The 19686-nt window shown below is 37.9% G+C and overlaps 1 protein-coding gene across 1 annotated transcript in view; it reads right to left on the bottom strand.

Moving 5' to 3' along the window:
• Positions 1-5542: 5542 nt before the first annotated feature.
• The window catches only part of LOC136857698 (spermine oxidase), a 74094-nt gene continuing 59950 nt past the window's right edge, over positions 5543-19686 (bottom strand). Inside the window, exon 6 of the mRNA XM_067136560.2 lies at positions 5543-6719. Within this exon, the coding sequence (XP_066992661.2) occupies positions 6534-6719 (186 nt within the window). The 3' untranslated portion in view covers positions 5543-6533. The remainder of the gene's footprint in view (positions 6720-19686) is intronic.

The raw sequence follows: 19686 nt of genomic DNA on the forward strand, positions 1-19686 counted from the left end.
GATAAGAACAATGAATCAAATTGCTACATTCTCTGGAATGAAATAACGTTATATGGTATTTCTCAGTTTATGAACTGCAACACAGTTCACTCTAGAAGAAAAAAGTATTACAGAGGTGAAAGTAACACAGAAAAAGTTCCACACTGCCACATAAAAAAATAAAAAATGTAAACAACACAGATATGGATTTTATCCACTAATTATGGCACATTTACCTACATACAAAACACTTCCTAAAAAAAAAGAGTTAACTTTTAGTAAATTTACTTCAGTGTGAAATCATACAGCATCATTGATTACAATTAATAATTATAATAATGTTATTGGTTTTATGTCTCACTAACAACTTTTACAGTTTTTGGAGATACCGAGGTGCCAGCATTTTGTCTCGTAGGATTCTTTTATGTGCCAATAAATCTACTGACATGGAGCTGATGTATTTGAGCACCTTCAAATACCACCAGACTGAGCTAGGATCGAACCTGCTAACTTGGGTTCAAAAAGCCAGCAACTTAACCGTCTGACACGTTCAGCCCTGATCAGATAACACGATATCTGTCTAATATGTAAAAGAATTCAAACTTTACTCTTCCAATCTCGAGCGAGAATTTTTAACTGCTCTAGAGATGCAGCCTTTATGTGCATATAAAAAGATTATGCACTTTCCATTGCTCTTACAAATGTAGGTCACTCCTGTTCAGTGATGCATACCTTAGTTCCTACTGAGTATCACTCACAGCAATTTGGCAAGGATGTTGACTAGTTAAGTGGTGTGACATACAGAGGCAGAACATTACTGATCAAACTTAAGAATACATAAAGGCAACCAAAATTTATGGGGAAATTGAATGGCTAAAGAAAGAATGAAAATATTAATACTCATACAGTAAAAATTATGAATCTGGACCCTGTTAAGCTGGATTTGACAGAAAACAAGGTTTTTATTAAAAACCATACGAACCATGTGAAAATGCAGAATACAAGGTTTTAAAAGTGCCTGGAACTCAACAATCACATTTATCACATACCTCCATGAAAGTTAAGATCGTTTGTCCATTCTCGTGGATACACACTGCAATCAATATTATTAAGCTGTATGGAAATGAACCTCTGTTCTTTGCATTATATAGTACTGTATTTTTATGAATTTTAATAAGTCATATTATTGACACCATTTCTAGACAGAAATACAAACACAAGGATCTTTCCATTCACAAAAACTTGAGAAAGGTGTGTGCATGGCTAATATAGGTGCAGAGTGCAGAATCAGAAAACTACACTTTCCGACATTACAAAGAAAAAAGTGAGCTGTTAACATGTGTGCTAGAATATAATGTGGAAAAAGGTAATCATGAAGTGAAGGAAATGAGAAAGCCTGCAGAACAAACCCTAGAAGATACTGTTCACACTATTACGTTTGAATGGATTGCAGTAAGAGGAACTGAAATTCAAGCTGCTGTGGAAAGACTGACAAAGCAATTAGAAATAAATTTATCAGTCTTGTCAGATTTTGAAAACACCATTATAAAGCAAATACAATTTTTTTTCTAGGCCTATTCCCTTTAAATGCACCACAATAAATGTGTTTTGCTGCTGTAAATAGAGTAATAACATAACAACCGGAGCATAAGTGCATATGATAAAAGCTTTATAAGAATATTAGTAAGGTAAAGACCAAGATAAAAATAACAAAACAGTCTGATGTGGTGGAAAGAGGACTTTGGCAGGGAAGCATACTGTTTTTTGTACTCTTCATCACAATCATGGAGGAAATCTACAAGTGTGTAAAACAGACGATGGGAGAAAATACAGCAAAGGCCCTCCTGTTTGCAGATGACACAGGGGAAGAAAACGAAATGGAAGTGCAAGAACAAGTTAATGTATGGAATCAGGTGACAGATTTTGGAATAAAAATAAGCATAAGATGTAGGAAGAAAAGAAGGGAGAAGATAAGAGTAAAGGGAGATAACAGTAAAGGGAAAGCCATCAGAAGTTGTGAAAAGTTTCAAATACTTGGGAAGTGTAATCCCAGAAGATGGGGAGATAGCTGACAAGATTGGAAAGAGAATACAGCAAGCAAGTGGCTTTTGCCAGAGTGTGAGGGATATATAGTATTGTGGAACCAAGAAGTTCTGTATTTGACTTATTATGAACCTATACCGACATATCCAGCAGGTAAAGGACCAACAAAAAAACGAGATGAGATCAGAGTTTAGATGTCTCAGATGAAATTCTTTAGAGATATGTAGGGAAAGAATGAAAAGACAGAGATTAGAAAGGTTTCAAAACTACAGGACAGAATAAAAATAAGGAAGCTGAAATGGTATGGGCATAATGTGAATGGGAGAAGACTGAGTTCCAGAAAAACCAATAGGAAAGAAACAACAAAGAAGGCCTCAACAAGAGGTGTATGGATACAGTGTAGGAGAGACAAGCAATGAATAGAATTCCTTGGCTATTAACCCATCCATGAGAGAAATGGAAAAAGAACAATAAGTTTAATGCATTTCTTACAGTTCTTTTGGGTTTTCGCAGTTAATGCGGACTTTTAATTAATTCCGTCAGCTTATCCCTGCAGTTAGTATGGATTAACGAGGTTCTACTGAATGTAGAACAGATGTCTGGCCAGGTGACCCTGCTATGGAAAAAGAGCAGACATTCAGCGACTCAACGCCAAATGTTTGGCGGCAGGAAATAACTTGACACCCCATAAGGGCCAAAGGCTTCGGGTGGAGGAACCCTCCTGGGAGATTGAATGGCCCCAGAGCAGGAAATGCTTCTGAAATCCGTCAGGCAGCACCCGTACTTAGGGGTGGCTACAAGCGTGTCTGTTCTCGAGATTAGGAGCGCCTTTTAGATCCCATGGAGGGTTGGTGTCAGCAAGGACATGCAGTCGTAAAACTTTGCTCCAGAGTCACCATGCCATAAGAAATGATTCAAGAGTAATTACAAGGGTTAAGGCATCCCTTGGAAGCAACGCACACCTAGATCTCCCTATAGGTGTGAGAAATGGATGAGGAGTACTGCAGGAACCATGACTGGAACAGAGAAGCTAGTGGACATAGATATAATTAGAACTGGCACATGGAATATGGAATCAATGACAGGTAAACTGGAGGTATGATGAGAAGGAAAGCAGACATATTGTGCATCTAAGAGATGGACAGGAAACAGTACCAGATAATTAGGTGAAGGCTACAGGTTATATTACTGAGGAGAAAATAAAAAAGAAGAAATGGAGTAGGGATTAGTGAGGAATGGAAGACGAAAGTAATTGAAGTAACAAGGAGAAATGATGGATTAATTCACAATTAGATTAACAGCACAAGGAAGCATTTGGAACGTAATCTCAGCATATACACCACAAATAGGTTGTACAGAGAAAGTGAAATTCTGAGATACGATGGATGAATACGTGAGAGGTACTCTAGAGCCAGAAAATGTTTTCATTGGAGCTGATATGAACGGGACAGTAGGGAGTGAAAATGGCTATGACGAACATGGTGGATTTGGAGGAAGAAATGAAGGAGATAGACTACTCTAAATGAGAGAAAGCCTGGCGACTTACGTGAGTGGTGGATACAAGAGCCAGACCGATTATTTCTTAGTGCAAAATAGGGACAGGAGGAACGGAAAGGACTGCAAAGTCATCTCAGAAGATGCATGTGTTAAACAACACATAATTCTGATAATGGATGTCAGGAAAAAGACAGAAATTAGAAGGAAAGAGTTTGGAATTTTACTGATGATAAAAGGACACAGTATGCTGAGAAGGTAAAAGGAAAGCTACAGTACAAACTGATATCAGAGAACTTAATAATTGCAAATGCATGAAGGATATTTTATTAGATGCTGCAGTTCAATAGTAGATTTTTCCAAAAGAGTTAGGCAGAAGGAAAAATGACATTGTGGTGGAGTGAAGAAAGCTGTAAAATTCTGGAAAGAAAGAGAAGAGCCTTCAAATGGTGGAAACTATTGAAGAAACAAGGCAGACTTACAAAGGAATTAACAAGCAAGATAAATGAGCGATAGTAAATGCATAACACTCTCCCAGTGGTATTTATGTGTTTTTTTTTGCTATTGGCTTTACGTTGCACCGACACAGATATGTCTTATGGTGACGATGAGACAGGAAAGGGCTAGGACTGGGAAGGAAGCAGCCATGGCCTTAATTAAGGTACAGCCCCAGCATTTGCCTGGTGTGAAAATGGGAAACCACAGAAAACCATCTTCAGAGCTGCCAACAGTGGGTATTTATCTTTAGGTACAAAAGAGGGTATGAAAGCAGTCTATAGGATTGCTAGGAAAGAAAAAAATGGGATAAGACAAGATATTGACACAATAATTGTGATAAAGGACCAATACTACAAAAAGTGAAAAGATAAAGAACCAGTGGAAGCTATTCTGAAGAACTTTTAAATACAGTTAACAAAGAGAAGAACTCTGGATCATAGGAAGAGTGGAAGGACCTGAGGTGATTATTCACAAGGAAGAGGTGGAGAGAGAACACTGAGCACGATGAAGGGTAGTAAAGCAACTGGGCCTTCAGGTGTAAAAATGGAATGATCAGAGCACTGCGAGAAGAAAGGCATGTGACACATCTGGTTGAAGGAAAAATCCCAGAAGACTGGAAACGAAGCCTGATGATACCCATCTACAACCTCAAAGGTGATGGATGCTCTAGAATGTAGAAATGACCTTGCCAAGGAATCAAGCTAATGGAACACCTTATGAAAGTGCTGGAAAGAGTATTAGATGATACTAATAAATCAGATGACAATAATGAAATGCAGTTCAGACTTATGGAGGGAAAGGGGGCAGTGGATGCAATTTTAATGGGACAGTTACAAGAGAGGAGACTATAAGGAAACAGGAAACTACACTACTGTATGTCTTCATAGATCTGCAGAAGGCATATTACATAGTGCCAAGAAAGCTAATATACTGATGGCTGAGGAAAGAGAGAGTAACAGAACAGATGGTGAGGCTGGTGAGAGAAATGTATGAAGGTTCAAGAACATTGGTGTCCAGTCCAGTTGGGGAGACAGAACAATTTAAAGTGAACTTTGGATTACACCAAGGATCAGCAATTAGTTCATTTCTTCCGTACCTGGGTGTGGACTGATCAGATGGGAGAATGTGAATGAGAAGTCTGTGAAAGACAAGGCTGGTTGAAGTAAGTGGAGGGAGATGGCAGATATGCCCTGTGACAGAAGGATGCCAATAATAATAATAATAATAATAATAATAATAATAATAATAATAATAATAATAATAATGTTATTTGCTTTATGTCCCACTAACTACTTTTACAGTTTTTGGAGATGCCGAGGTGCCAGAATTTAGTCCCACAGGAATTATTTTATGTGCCAATAAGTCTACCGACACGAGGCTGATGTATGTGAGCACCTTCAAATACCACCGGACTGAGCCAGAGAATTGAACCTGCCGTGTTAGGGGCATAAGGTCAATGCCTCAACCGTCTGAGCCACTCAGCCTGGCAAAGTTAAAGATTTACAAGAGAGTAATCTGTCCAGTGATAATATATGGGGCAGAGACATGGGCTTTGAGGAAGAAGGAAGAGGAGTTGTTGGATAGGACAGAATGAGAATGTTATGGTGGACAATGGGAATCTCTTTAAAGGAAGGGAAAAGAGACAATATTAGAAAGATGGCAGGATTGGACAAAATAACAGAGATTCTGAAACAGTACAGACTGAGCTAGTATGGCAATAGACTGTGGTCTGAAGTGAATGCACCAATCAAGAGAGCATGGTCTGAAGAATTCCAGGGTAACAGATCTAGAGGAAGGCAATGAATTAGATGGTGAGACATTGTACAAAAAGACATGCTGATTGAAGGACTGACCAAAGAAGATACAACAGATAGGACAAGACTGAGGTGAATGGTCATGGTGGCACCCAACCCCCAAGAAAGGATAATGGGGGGTGAAGAAAAAGAAAAAGAAGACTATACAAAGAACAGAGATTACTTCTTTCAAGTTATATGAATCTCAACAATGAAAAAGAACAAATAAGCTTAAGAAAAGATTTTAACTGATCCACTTTCTAATCCCTTGTATTTATATATACACCTGAACTGATCCCTCGAGTACTTGCGAGACCTCATGGTCTCAAAATGCGTACTGTATATTCTTTCGAGGTCTCCATTTAGTTGCGACACCATTATTATTCATCTGTATTCCCTACAGATTTGGCTCCTCAGACACTGGATTGTGCGATTTCACTGTATCAGATAACAATGATAATAGCTCGTAAAAATTTCTTTCAAGTTTTTAGTAAGAGTTACAGTAAGTCAGATCTTTTTCAATCAATACTGTAAATCTGATATACGTACACAATTTGTTGTTCAATCTCACCAATTTACACATTCAGAAGTTTATAAATACAATTTTATATACAGTTCAAGAAAATATTTATGTTTCTGGAATTGTACAGATATATACTAAGATACTGATTTGTAAAAACAACAAAGCTATGTATCACTCAGTCAGCAGCGTGCATCACAACAGGTTCAATCTAACGATATGCCTTGGATCCAGGAGCTCAAGTCACTAGTACCCTCGCACTCCATCACAACCTCTTGAGGTGAGTCTGGGTTCAACAACACTTGTGCTGCCGTTCGACCAGTTAGGTATGCTCCATGTACAGTGGAGTAGAAGCTGCTATGGGTGTGTTCTCCAGCAAAGAGTACCACTGGCTAAAAAATAAAGTGAAAAAGATTATTTTCATACCCATAATGATAAAATTATAATTTTCTCTGTACACTTTACATTTTTGCCTCATATTTCCTTTAGACCTCAGGTTAGGTATAAAAAAGTCATGAGAAGGTTCAATTCAATTTTTATTTACCTGTCTTATGTGTTACATCATCACAGGAAAACAGGTTAAGAGAATTTCTCAAAAGTATTTAAGGAGCCAAAACATGAAATATCAAATTTGTCCATAATATCAGCCATATTGAAAAATTGTACATGGTAAAATTGTGCAAAATATAATTTCTGATCATTTAGGTTTCATATGCTTTTATTGTACAAGGAATAATAATGGAGATATTGCGACTCATTTTTCACAAACATTCAAATATCTCCGCGAATATTAGTGTTGTCTAAAAAGTGTACATAAAATTTTTAAGAAATCTAATTTTCAGGATTTTATACCTGATGCACTTTTGTCGCATGAACTGTAATAATGTAGATATTCATGAATTTAGATTTTTATCAGCGATGATTATTGCTGATGTATAAAAATACTGTTCAGTCATCATGGTAATGAACTAAATAGCGATGCTGGTGAATGCTATCATTATCATTTTTATAAGCTGAAAAACCTCATGGTCATTAACATCTACCAATCGGGAAGATACCTAAAAAAAAAAAAAAAAAAAAAAAAAAAAAAAAAAAAAAAAAAAAAAAAAAAAAAAAATTGAATAAGAAGAAAAACGTAAAGATATGATCAATGTAAAATAATGTCAAACAAAAGCTAAAGGTTTCCTTCCAGCTATTCAATACTATTCATTGTAACCTTAAAAAAAGTTGCATATATTTGTTGAAACTAGTTTCGGTCTTACTAGAGACAATCATCAGTCAAAATCAATAAAAGTTAAGGCAAGACATGAATTATAGATAGAATTTTTGAAACAAGCACGTGTTGCTGAAATTCAGTGCAAGACAAACAAAGATTTGAAAAACACTCATCATAATCACATGTCCTGTGCAAGCTCTCAGGCTTCCTCCAATTTGAAGAATGCAGCCCACCTCACCTTGCCTTAACTTTTATTGATTTTGACTGATGATGGTCTGTAGTAAGACTGAAGCTACAGTAGTTTTGTGATGATGATGATGATGATGATGATGATGATGATGCTTGTTGTTTAGAGGGCCCTAACATCTAGGTCATCAGCCCCTATGGTACGAAATAAGACGAAATGCAATTACAATTTAAAAGTACAAAATTCATCCACTGACCAGAATTCAAAACGTGATGATGAGGAATGAATTGATGAACATGAATTTAAAACAATCAGTGGATAAGATGTGCAATGCCTCACATTCCCAGAAACAATATTACTGACCAAGGGACTGCTTCCAAAGCCCAATCCTGAATCGATGAAGCTTGTCTAAATGGGTCAATATCTATGTCAACGATCCCGCATAATGGCACTTATCGCTAGTAAAGGAGGACCACGGTATTTCTCAAGTTGCGGTACTAATCAAAGGTAGCGTAAAGTCATGGTGTTCCAAACATTATGGTACTACTCACAAGTATTGTACATTATACAGGTAACGCAGACTTATGGTGTTTCTCACACAATAGGCGCCACTCATAGCCAACGCAAACCGATGAGGTTCCTCACCTAGGTGTACTAGTCACGGGCGCCAGTATTCCCGTGGTGTTCCTCACATAGTGGGTACTAATCACAGGCAACGCAGACCCATGGTGTTGCTCATATAGTGGTACAACTCACAGGCAACGCCCAGACCAGTGGTGTTGCTCACATGGGTACGACTCACGGGTACTGGAAACCCACAGTCCACACACACTGCTGCTACTAATCACAAACCTATTGTGTACCTAATATAGTGGTACTACTCGCAAGTAAAGGCGAACCATGGTTTTCCCGCGTGATGGTATTAATCAAAAGTAGTTTCATGGTTCTAAGACAATCATCCCTTTGTCGCCCCTTTCAGTCGCCTCTCACGACAGGCAGGGGATACCATGGGTGAATTTTTCGTCTGCGTCCCCCACCCACAGGGGGAAGAGAGAGAGAGAGAGAAAAAAAGAAGGGATCCGTCACTTTGGAAAATGAAGTAACGGACGATGAAAGGCAAGGGCCACGAAGGGCGTGAAAATGAAAGACTCCCTAGGCCTTGAATGCTCTAATACCGTCGGGGTCAGAAAAGAACAAGAGTTGACCAAGGGAGGTCGGACAGGATAGACGCAAGTGAGGAGCCTGGCACAAGTAAGTGGAAGCAATGCCAAGACTCATCTAAGGGCCCTGTGGTCGCCAATCCACACTCCCAAGTTGAGAGCCCCTTAGGCCCCTTTTAGTTGCCTCTTACGACAGGCAGGGGATACCATGGGTATATTCTTCATCTGTGTCCCCCACCCACAACGGGTACAGTAGTTTCAACAAATATATGTACTGTTTTTAAGGTTACAACAAATAGTATTGAATAGGTGGAAACCTGTAGCTTTTGTTTTACATTATATTGCTCTTCAATATGGATTAATATGAAATTTATTACCTACGATGAAGATATGATCACTCGAAGAACAAGGGGAAAAGGAATCATAATGGTGTGAAGGAGGTTGAAAGCTTTAATATTGTTGAGCTTACTGATCGGGACTAGTACAAAAATATGTTTCTGAGTTCAAGCTCGACAATACAGAGAAAACTGTTAATGCCAAAAGTAATTCAGTGATAGAAACTCTAATGAATTCATGAAATTATTGCAGCTGCAAATAATATTTGAACCACTGATCCATTCTCAGATCTCAAATGTATCTGATACCTTACCAATTCATCCTCCTATACCGGGCGAGTTGGCTGTGCAGTTAGGGTTGCGCAGCTGTGAGCTTGAATCCGGGAGATAGTGGGTTCGAAACCCACTGTCAGCAGCCCTGAAGATGGTTTTCCGTAGTTTCCCATTTTCACACCAGGCCTTAATTAAGGCCATGACCCCTTCCTTCCCACTCCTAGGGCTTTCCAGTTCTGTCACCGCCATAAGACCTATCTGTGTTGGTGCGATGTAAAGCCACTAGCAAAAAAAAAAACAGCCTAAAGGGAACACAATTCTTGCTTGCATGCCCTTCCACCACGACATTAAATTTCCATGTCATACCTCAGATTCATGTTTTAAGCCATTCATTTGGTATTCTACCATAACAGATCACTTGCATGATCTGGTGATGATGTTCATGCTTGTTGTTTAAAGGGCCTAACATCTAGGTCATCAGCCCCTAATGGTATGAAATGCAACGACAATTTAAAAGTAAAAAAATTCATCCACCAATCAGAACTCGAAAACATGACGATGAAGAATGAATGGATGAATATGAATTTAAAATAATCAGCGAATCCAACTCACAATAAGTTACTGAAAAAAATTCCTAAATCAATCCACTGATTAGAATTAAAAAAGATGACGAACAACGTATATGAACTGAAAACAATCAGTGGAACCGACCTGCAATAACTCACCTTCTCAGAAACTATCTTAAAACAATAGTATTACGGACCAAGGGACTGCTTCCAAAGCACAATCTTGAATCGATGAAGCTTGTTCTCTAATGGGGTCAAAAATCCAGGTCACCGGCTCCTCATAATCTCTAGTAATGTAGAATCATGTTATTTCACATGTTGCTGTACTACTCCAAAGTACCGGAGACTCATGATGTTCCACACATTATGGTACTAATCATAAGTATTGTACGTTGCACAGGTAATGCAGACCTATGGTGCTTCTCACATAATGGCACCACTCACAGGCAACGCAAACCCATGGTGTTCCTCACATAGGTGTACTAATCACGGGCGCCGGTATTCCCGTGGTGTTCCTTACGTAGTGGGTACTAATCACAGGCAACGCCCAGACCCGTGGTGTGTATCACATAATGACCAATGGTGAACCTCGCAACTCCATACGCACTAAACATTGTGGATTCATTATTGATGTCTAAATTATCATGTTGTATGTGTAATTATGCAACACTATAAAGACAACAACAATAATAATAATAATAATAATAATAATAATAATAATAATAATAATAATAATAATAATAATAATAATAATAATAATAGTCATCATCATCATCAATGTCGCACTCCAGTCGCCCGGGTTTGGTTAACAAGCCTCCAGCACTCCTTTCTGTGCTTCCACTTTTCCTGCTCCATTACTTCCGCCACATCCAATCCACTTTCTCTAATGTCCTTCCAAATCTGATCCATCCACCTTCTTCTCGGTCTTCCAACTGGTCTCTTTCCCTTAACTTCTCTTTCCAATTCCCTTCTTGCTACCCATTCATTTCCCATCCTTTTTACATGTCCGAATCATCTCAATCTTGATTTCTGTATCTTCTGTACTAACGGTTCTATATTTAGCTCTTCTCTGATTTTAATATTTTGAATTCTATCTCTTCTTGTCTTTTTAATCGATGTTCTTAAAAATTTCATTTCTACTGCTTGGATCTTACTATCTTGTCTCTTATTAGTTACCAGCGTTTCTAGTCTGTATGTTACAACTGGTATGAAGTACTGTTTATATAATGTTAATTTAGTTCTTTTGGGTACTTTGTCATCCCATAAAAGCTTTCTGACTTGATGATAAAATGTTGTACCTTTACTTAGTCTATTATTAATTTCAGGGTTGATTTCTTTACTTCCATTAATAATGCTACACAGATATGTGAACTGTTCTACATTCTCTAACCATTCTCCGTCTACCGTATGTTCACCTGGCTTCTCTTTTTCTCTTTTCCACAGTGCATGACTACAGTTTGTTTTTTACTAATTACCATTCCAAACTACTTCAGATTTTCATTCCAAATGTCCAGTCTCTTTGTACTTCCTTTTCTCCTTTTCCCCAATTTCATCTGCAAATACCAAAGTATTCACTTCATCACTACTGATACTCTGTTTTACACTTCCATCAACTACGTTTAGGTTTTTGGAGATGCCAAAGAGACAGAATTTTGTCCCACAGGAGTTTTCATATGCTGGTAAATCTACTGACCTGAGCTTGGTGTATTTGAGCTCCTTCAAATACCACCAGACTAAGCCAGGATTGAACCTGCCAACTTAAACTCAGAAGGTGCTATATTGCCTGAGTTACTCAGCACAGCACATGACAATAAAAAGAAATGGAAGGCATAAGTGATACAGTGGGTGATAACACTACGATGAATCAATGCTTCTGTGCAGACGCTGACTATCATTGCGACAATTTATGCCTGGCGAGGCCACAGATACTGGGTGACAGAATTTAAATCACGCAATGATACAGGCTACACATACAAAACCAAATCATACGCTGGTAAAAGTACCTTCAACAATCAGAATTCCACTATAATGGGACTTATGAGCCCAAATCTGGAACTGGTACTTTCTCTGCACCAACAGTTACTACACATCAACTGATCTTGAAAATGTAAATATCTTTAATATATTTCTCATGAGACAAGATGAGCATTACCAAAGAATGTTATAAATGTGACTCTCAAATAGATCAAAGTGAGTAATTTGAAAATAGAGTAGAAGTCTGTTACAGCGAGAATTCATAACAGCGAAAAATTTACTCGCTATAACGGATTGTCGTTATATCCGATTTTTGTATAAAAGTCGGAAAACCCCCCCATGCACATTAAAAGCGGTATGAAACGGCAATCAGTTTATTCAAAACTTGTGTTTCCACAGATGATATCCACACTATGGCTTACTTGTTTGTTATTTACAAGTAATAAATCTCATTGTAGACCATATTGGACATCGATTATGAACATTAAAATAAGAATAATAGTTAACACCACCTTTCCAATACTTAACTTTCCTTATAAAATAAATATTACAACAAGCGTTGTAAGATGGGACATGTTTCGCTTAACTGTCATAAGCATCATCAGCTGAAAATAAATCTTAGCCTAAAGTTAGGTCAGGGCCCTGAACTGGCCGCAGTTTTAGAACTAGATACTTGGAACATTATAATGCCTTGAAGCATAAAAAGTACTCTGCCACGAGCAACCACATGAGGGATTCCAGCCACAATTACTCTACAATTGATCAGGACCTCCACATTATAAAATATGTAAATAAAAGCAGCTTAATGACTGGATTGGAAAATACATACATTTTCTTGGATCAACATTTTAATAATAATAATAATCTGAATGATGTCCCAGAGAACAACAGCCCATTAATTGAACAAGTCCCCCAGTTACTTGCTAATTTTAATATAAATCATAACAATTTCACAAAAACCTTCAATTATAAACCTTTAAATACCCCTCCAGTCGTCATAACAGATTCCACCTTACCCCCTCCCCATAATACAACTCTGCCGCCAGCTTCCAGCACTCTCATTGTTGCGCCTAACCCTCCCGTCCCACCTCACTCTCTGCCTAAGCAAGCACGCAGATACAACACACGCAGCAACGGGCATATGTTTAACAGACCCCTCGAATGGCTAATGTCTCCGGTCAACGCTCATCCAACTTAAGAGGTAAGCTATCTTAGACTCCCATTTTGAACACCCTATTTTCAAGGCCCGAGTACATCTTTTTCCTTTTTTCCATTTTTCAGTTCACGCACTTGGCATCTTATTTTTCTGTTTCGATCTTGAACTCCCAGTAAAAATGAAGCGGCTTCAGGTGTGATCAATTCCTGTTTGAAGTGTTCCTACTACGTTTTTTTCACACTAGTTTTAAGCCTATTTAATTTTCTAAATGTAAATGTTGTTTCTTAGGGTACCATATATTTTAAGGACACTAGGTTCGGAGCCCTGACCTAACTTTAGGCTAAGATTTATTTTCGGCTGATGATGCTTACGACAGTTAAGCGAAACATGTCCCATCTTACAATGCCTGTTGTAATGTTTATTTCATAAATATAAGGAAAGTTAAGTATTGGAAAGGTGGTGTTAACTATTATTCTTATTTTAATGTTACTTGTTTGTTATTTTTTGAAATCCGATACTATGTGAAAGTGTGTGTTTAATTACATTTAAAAAAAAAAATATATATAGTACCGTATTTCTCTGAATCCAAGATGAACCCACTTTCTCCTTCAAAAAATGTTAATCAGGCTAAAAAAGTACTTTGTAAAATCATATAAATGCCTTTGTTGTACAGTAGGTCTACGCATTTTTGGACTATTTTTTGATGCTAGATGTTAACTTTCGTCATGCTGTATTTTTTTTTGTGGCTGCACAATTATTCTTTATTTCCGCAGTTTTAGGATCATTAACTTAAAATTGGCATCATAATACCGAAGAGAAACTGTAGAAGTTTTGCTGGCAATACCTATTCCATTCGTCTCTACAATACGACAATCCGTCAGGAAATTATTCTTGCTGTCCATAAAACTGTTACTTTTACTCAGCGTCAAATATAACCGGCAACCGCTACACGCACGTCTCGCTTGCCGGGTTCGGACAAATTCAGCGAATAGCGATATATAGGGCTAATCGTGGACGTTGAAAGTCAACGAACAAGTTTATTGCGCCACATTTTTCGTGCACATACCTCACAATTTCATCTTCGACTTCTTTAAAGCGTCCTTGTTGCAGACCAATGAATGCATTTTTTGTACAGTACGCATTTTTTAGCTCTTTGTCTTCACACTAACGCCAAATATTGGCTTTAGTTAGGCCTATGTCGTATTTTCTTGCGGCTGCACAATTATTCTACATTTACGAGTGTTTAAAAACCATTAACTTAAAATTGACATCATAATATCAACTAGAACCCGTTGAAAATTTGCAGGCTATACCTTTCCCACGTATCTTTACAATACGACTATCCATCATGACAATATTCCTGCTGTCTATAAAACTTAATTTTACTAAGCGTCAAGTACAATAGACTGGTTATAACAATGCCACTGAGTAGCCATGGCCTTTCTAAGAATTCGAAGGCTGGCATGTTTTGATGCCATTCTGCAGATTTGAGAAACGTTTTCGTAGAAGCTAATAGAACACCATACTCTCTTCACTACTTCCTGAGATCCAGTGCCGTTACACACAGGCACTATACAACCAGTTGTCGCGGCTAGCGATGTAGGCTATAGTAAAGAGGCGGTCATTTATTGTCAACAAGTTTTGTGCGCGTATGAAAAGAAGCAGCCTGGTTACCGCGGTAGTTGCGAGTGGTATCCATTTACTTACTGTTAGACCACAAATGCAAGACAACCCTCGAGTTTTCGCATGAGATTCTCACGGAAAAAAAAAGTATTGGATTCAGAGAAATACGGTATCACTCCAGAGGTTTCTGTGGCAAACACTTCAGTTTCCTTCTTCAAATGGCACCACCTAACCTAACCATATATGTATCAAGAAAACATATTTGAAACGCATGTAGATAAATAACCTACTACTGTATTACAAACTATCCACTTCATTGCCATATCGATAATGTAATCTAATCAATATATGAAAAATGTTTCCACCTAATCGATACCTTTCTTTTTATTTAGCCTTTGGCTACTTATAAAAACATTAATAATATCAGGACATGTTTCGATCGCTTTGCGATAATCATCAGCTGCTTACATAAAAGCTTAGATAAAAACAGGATACAACAATCACATAGTTAACATTAAAAAACTGGTGTTAGTAAGGGACGTATGAGTTGGAGGGGGGGAAGTAGTGTGCAGAAGGGGGGGGGGGGTTGTTACTAGGACGTTGAACTTAAAATAAATTAAAAATACTATCTATGGACTAGAATATCTTTGGTTTCATTTTAAGTCCCGAAGGCTTAATAAAATCACTTGTTTAAAAAACGAAAAGATTTTTTAGTGTTATGATCCTGAAGAAAAGTTTTTCACCCAGCAACTGTAACAAGTAATCACGAGGCCGCTACGTCACAGACAGAAGCCACCTCCTTGCGTGAAACAACCAATTATGACATGTCCTCGCTTCCCCTCCCCCCTCCAAATCAAGCTAGCATACAGACCTCATCACACCGCTACTACACAAGGTCGAGGACAGCAGAATCAGACCCACACCCGTAATTACGGGAAATAAAGGAAGTAAACTGAACAGGGGTAAGTTCAAAATTTCTCAATTAATTTCCATTATTCTAAACAGTTTCCTTAGGCAACACATCCCCACGCGATTTTAACTACTAGACACATATTTCTTTCTGCCGGTTACAAATCGTACAACAAGCTATCTGACTTGACGAGTTTATGAACACAAAAATTCTTTAATTCAACCAACAACGGACACACCCTTTCCACTTAGAAAAAGGATAAGCAAGAGAATCACGCTTCATAATACAGTATAAAAGTGACGTGGAAGAAACAAGAAGTCAAGTAAAGAAGAAACAGACTCTAGCAAAAAACTTTTCTTCAGAATCATAACACTAAAATATCTTTTAGTTTTTTAAACAACAAGTGATTTTATTAAGCCTTTGGGACGTAAAATGAAACCAAAGACATTCTAGTCCATAGATAGTATTTTTAATTTATTTTAAGTTTAACGTCCTAGTAACAACCGCCCTCCCCCACACAATACCACCCCCCTCCAACCCATACGTCCCTTACTAATACCAGTTTTTTAATGTCAACTATATTGTTGTATTCTGCTTTTATCTAAGCTTTTATGTAAGCAGCTGATGATGATCGCAAAGCGATCGAAACATGTCCTCATATTATTAATGTTTTTATGAGTAGCCAAAGGCTAAACAAAAAGAAAGGTATCGATTACGTGGAAACATTTTTCATATATTGATTAAACAATTACGTGGAAACATTTTTCATATATTGATTAAACAATCTACTCGTGAAAAATTTACATGTAAATAGCCTTTCCGAAATTTAACTAGATGCGAGAAGATACGAAATATCCACTGAAATCAGTGATGTACTCTCCATATCTTGGGGTGAATCACATTCTTACTTAATTTCTGTATATAACATTAAAATCAAGATACTGTTTACTTCAGTCTTTATTTTTAACAAGTTAACAACTGCTATCGGCCACATTATTTACACATTTATTACGAAAACGTGTTATCCTCTTTCATTTCAAATTTTCTTTAGAGAACAGCAGTCGATGGGTATTATTAATCAACTCCAACATCGCCTTTGAATGTCGACGAGAGAGCTCGCAAATGCACAAAGTGAGAAAACTATACCATACCGAAGATGATCGATCACATTTTGTTGCAAACGTTTCAGTTTTCTTATTCAAACAGTGTCACCTATCCAAACTTAACCGTACTATACATATGATACACTTCAAGCGCCAGTAGAGAAATGATAACCTTCTTGCTATAAATTTTCATAATAACCTTTCTATAATTTAAACCGACGTGAGAAAATATAAACTAACCTCTGAAATCAATTAAGCACTCTGCCATATCTCGAGGTGTATCCCATTCTTACTTAATTGCAGTATTTAGCGTCAAAATTAAGCAGTCATTTAGTCAGCCTTAATTTTTAACGAGTTAACAACCATTATCGGACACGTTATGTACGCATTTATTACGAAAATATGTTCTCTTTCATTTCGAATTTTCTTTACAGAACAGCAGTGGACGGGTATTAATAATTGACTCAGACATCATCTTTGAATATGAACATTAAAACAAGAATAATAGTTAACACCACCTTTCCAATACTTATCTTTCCTAACTATTATTCTTGTTTTAATGTTCATATCTGATGTCCAATACGGTCTACAATGAGATTTATTACTTGTAATCATCTTTGAATGTCGACGAGAAAACTCTTAGTTCACATAGCGAGGAAACGATGCTGAAGGTAATCGATCGCATGCAATATCATTGCTGGGGTGCATAAATATCGGTAATGGAAAAAAATCGTGCGCGCTTAATCGCTCGTAATAATGGATGCGTCACTGATAGGGCTCTCGCTGTAACCGAAGGACGATACACAGTTTTATATAGGAATTTTGAAGGGACAGAAAAAATCGTCACTACAGCGGAGTTCTTGTTATATGACGCACTCGCTATAGTGGACTTCAATTGTATTTTCAAACTAGTAGCATTATTCGCCGGCCTCGTGGTGTAGGGGTAGCGTGCCTGCCTCTTACCCGGAAGCGCCGGGTTCAATTCCCGGCCAGGTCAGGGATTTTTACCTGGACCTGAGGGCTGGTTCGAGGTCCACTCAGCCTACATGATTAGAATTGAGGAGCTATCTGACGGTGAGATAGCGACCCTGGTCTAGAAAGCCAAAAATAATGGCCGAGAGGATTCGACGTGCTGACCACATGACACCTCGTAATCTGCAGGCCTTCAGGCTGAGCAGCGGTCGCTTGGTAGGCCAAGGCCCTTCCAGGGCTGTAGTGCTATGGGGTTTGGTTTGGTTTTAGTAGCATTATTAGCTGCCTCTGTGGATCAGCGGTAGAGTGTCGGCCTCCGGATCCCAAGATAGCGGGTTCAAACCCGGCAGAGGTAGTCGGATTTTTGAAGGGCGGAAAAAAGTCCATTCGACACTCCATGTTGTACGATGTCGGCATGTAAAAGATCTCTGGTGACACATTTGGTGTTTACCCGACAAAATTCATTGAATCTCAGCCATAGAGAGACGCCCAAGAGAGTTTCGGTTTACTCGGTCTGCCATCTAGTGGGGGCCTAGAGTAAAACGGAACGTCGAAATTGACGAGCAGACAGCCAGATGGCGTCAAATTGAAATGTCTGCACATGGTAGCTGAGGCCATACGATTATTATTATTATTATTAGTAGCATTATTCAGATTTAATATGACTTTTTCCAATCTGCTTTACGTCTCACTGGCACAGATAGTTTTTATGGTGACTATATGTTAGGAAAGGGTTAGGAATGGGAAGGAAGCAACTGTGGCCTTAAAATTAAGGTATAGCACCAGCATTTGCCTGGTGTGAAAATGGTGTCGCCTGTGATGGGACGTTAATGATGAAGAAGTTTCAATCTATAAAGATATGACCAACATTGAACAGCTGTGTGCAAGATCAGTGAAGCCACAGAAATCCTTGTCATGCAATGTTACTTAAGACTGAACTAGTCATCATTTTAAAATTTTATGTAAAACAGCTGTTTGTGAAAACAAAAGGAACATTTAAAGACTGAAGAGTTTATACAAAACAATTTATGTTTTGAGAATTTATGTGAATTAGAAAATATTAATTAAAATAAGGTTTTTAGGACTCTCGACAAAGACATTACTGAAGAATATACTGAAAGTTATTTAATTATCGTAACTAATGGCTATGAAGAAGAAGAATTATGTTAAAAAAGATCTGGGTATTTAAAATTTCCTGTAGTTGTGGTTGTGTCATCGGTCTGTTGTAACTTACATCCAAATTGATAACCAACTTTGTGTCAGCTTATACTGACACGTGGAGGTTTCGATAACGGAATTGCTGTTTCCTAATCGAACCCTCTAGAACTTGTCCATATATGGAAGTGTCTTAATTGGTCGAAATAACGACCTTTTCCATTGGTGAACATGGAGATCTGGAGTGTTGTTATTGGCTACTTGTGATTGCTCGATTTCCTGTTTTGGGCTCCTCGTGTGAGCAAGGAATTTGTCCGCATCTTTGAATTCTGATCGTCTCAGCAGGTGGACACACTTTGCATCCGTCCTGCTTTGGGACTCCAGACTCTTACGGTAAGCGCTATGTTTTCACTTAATTTAAATTCATTCTTGTGTTTCGGCCTTTTCTTATTTAATGTAACTTTCTGTGGTAATGTAATTTGTATTGTGTATCGGAGTTTCCTCTAGACTTCCACATTCACCAATTTTTCGTTTTTGAATGAGTGTGCCTCGATGAACAACCATAAAAGCACTTGTTTTTTCAGAGGCAACTCTTATTTTGTTCTAAATTTGTAACCTACGTAAATTTAATCCTTTTTGAGTTAGTCTCCAGTAATCCTGACACAATCTCCGTGTTAAAGTTTGTATAACCCACTAAGTGAAGAGCTGTAATATTCAATTGTCCGTTAC

Source organism: Anabrus simplex, chromosome 1 (assembly GCF_040414725.1).
Source record: "Anabrus simplex isolate iqAnaSimp1 chromosome 1, ASM4041472v1, whole genome shotgun sequence".
Taxonomy (NCBI): Eukaryota; Metazoa; Arthropoda; class Insecta; order Orthoptera; family Tettigoniidae; genus Anabrus; species Anabrus simplex.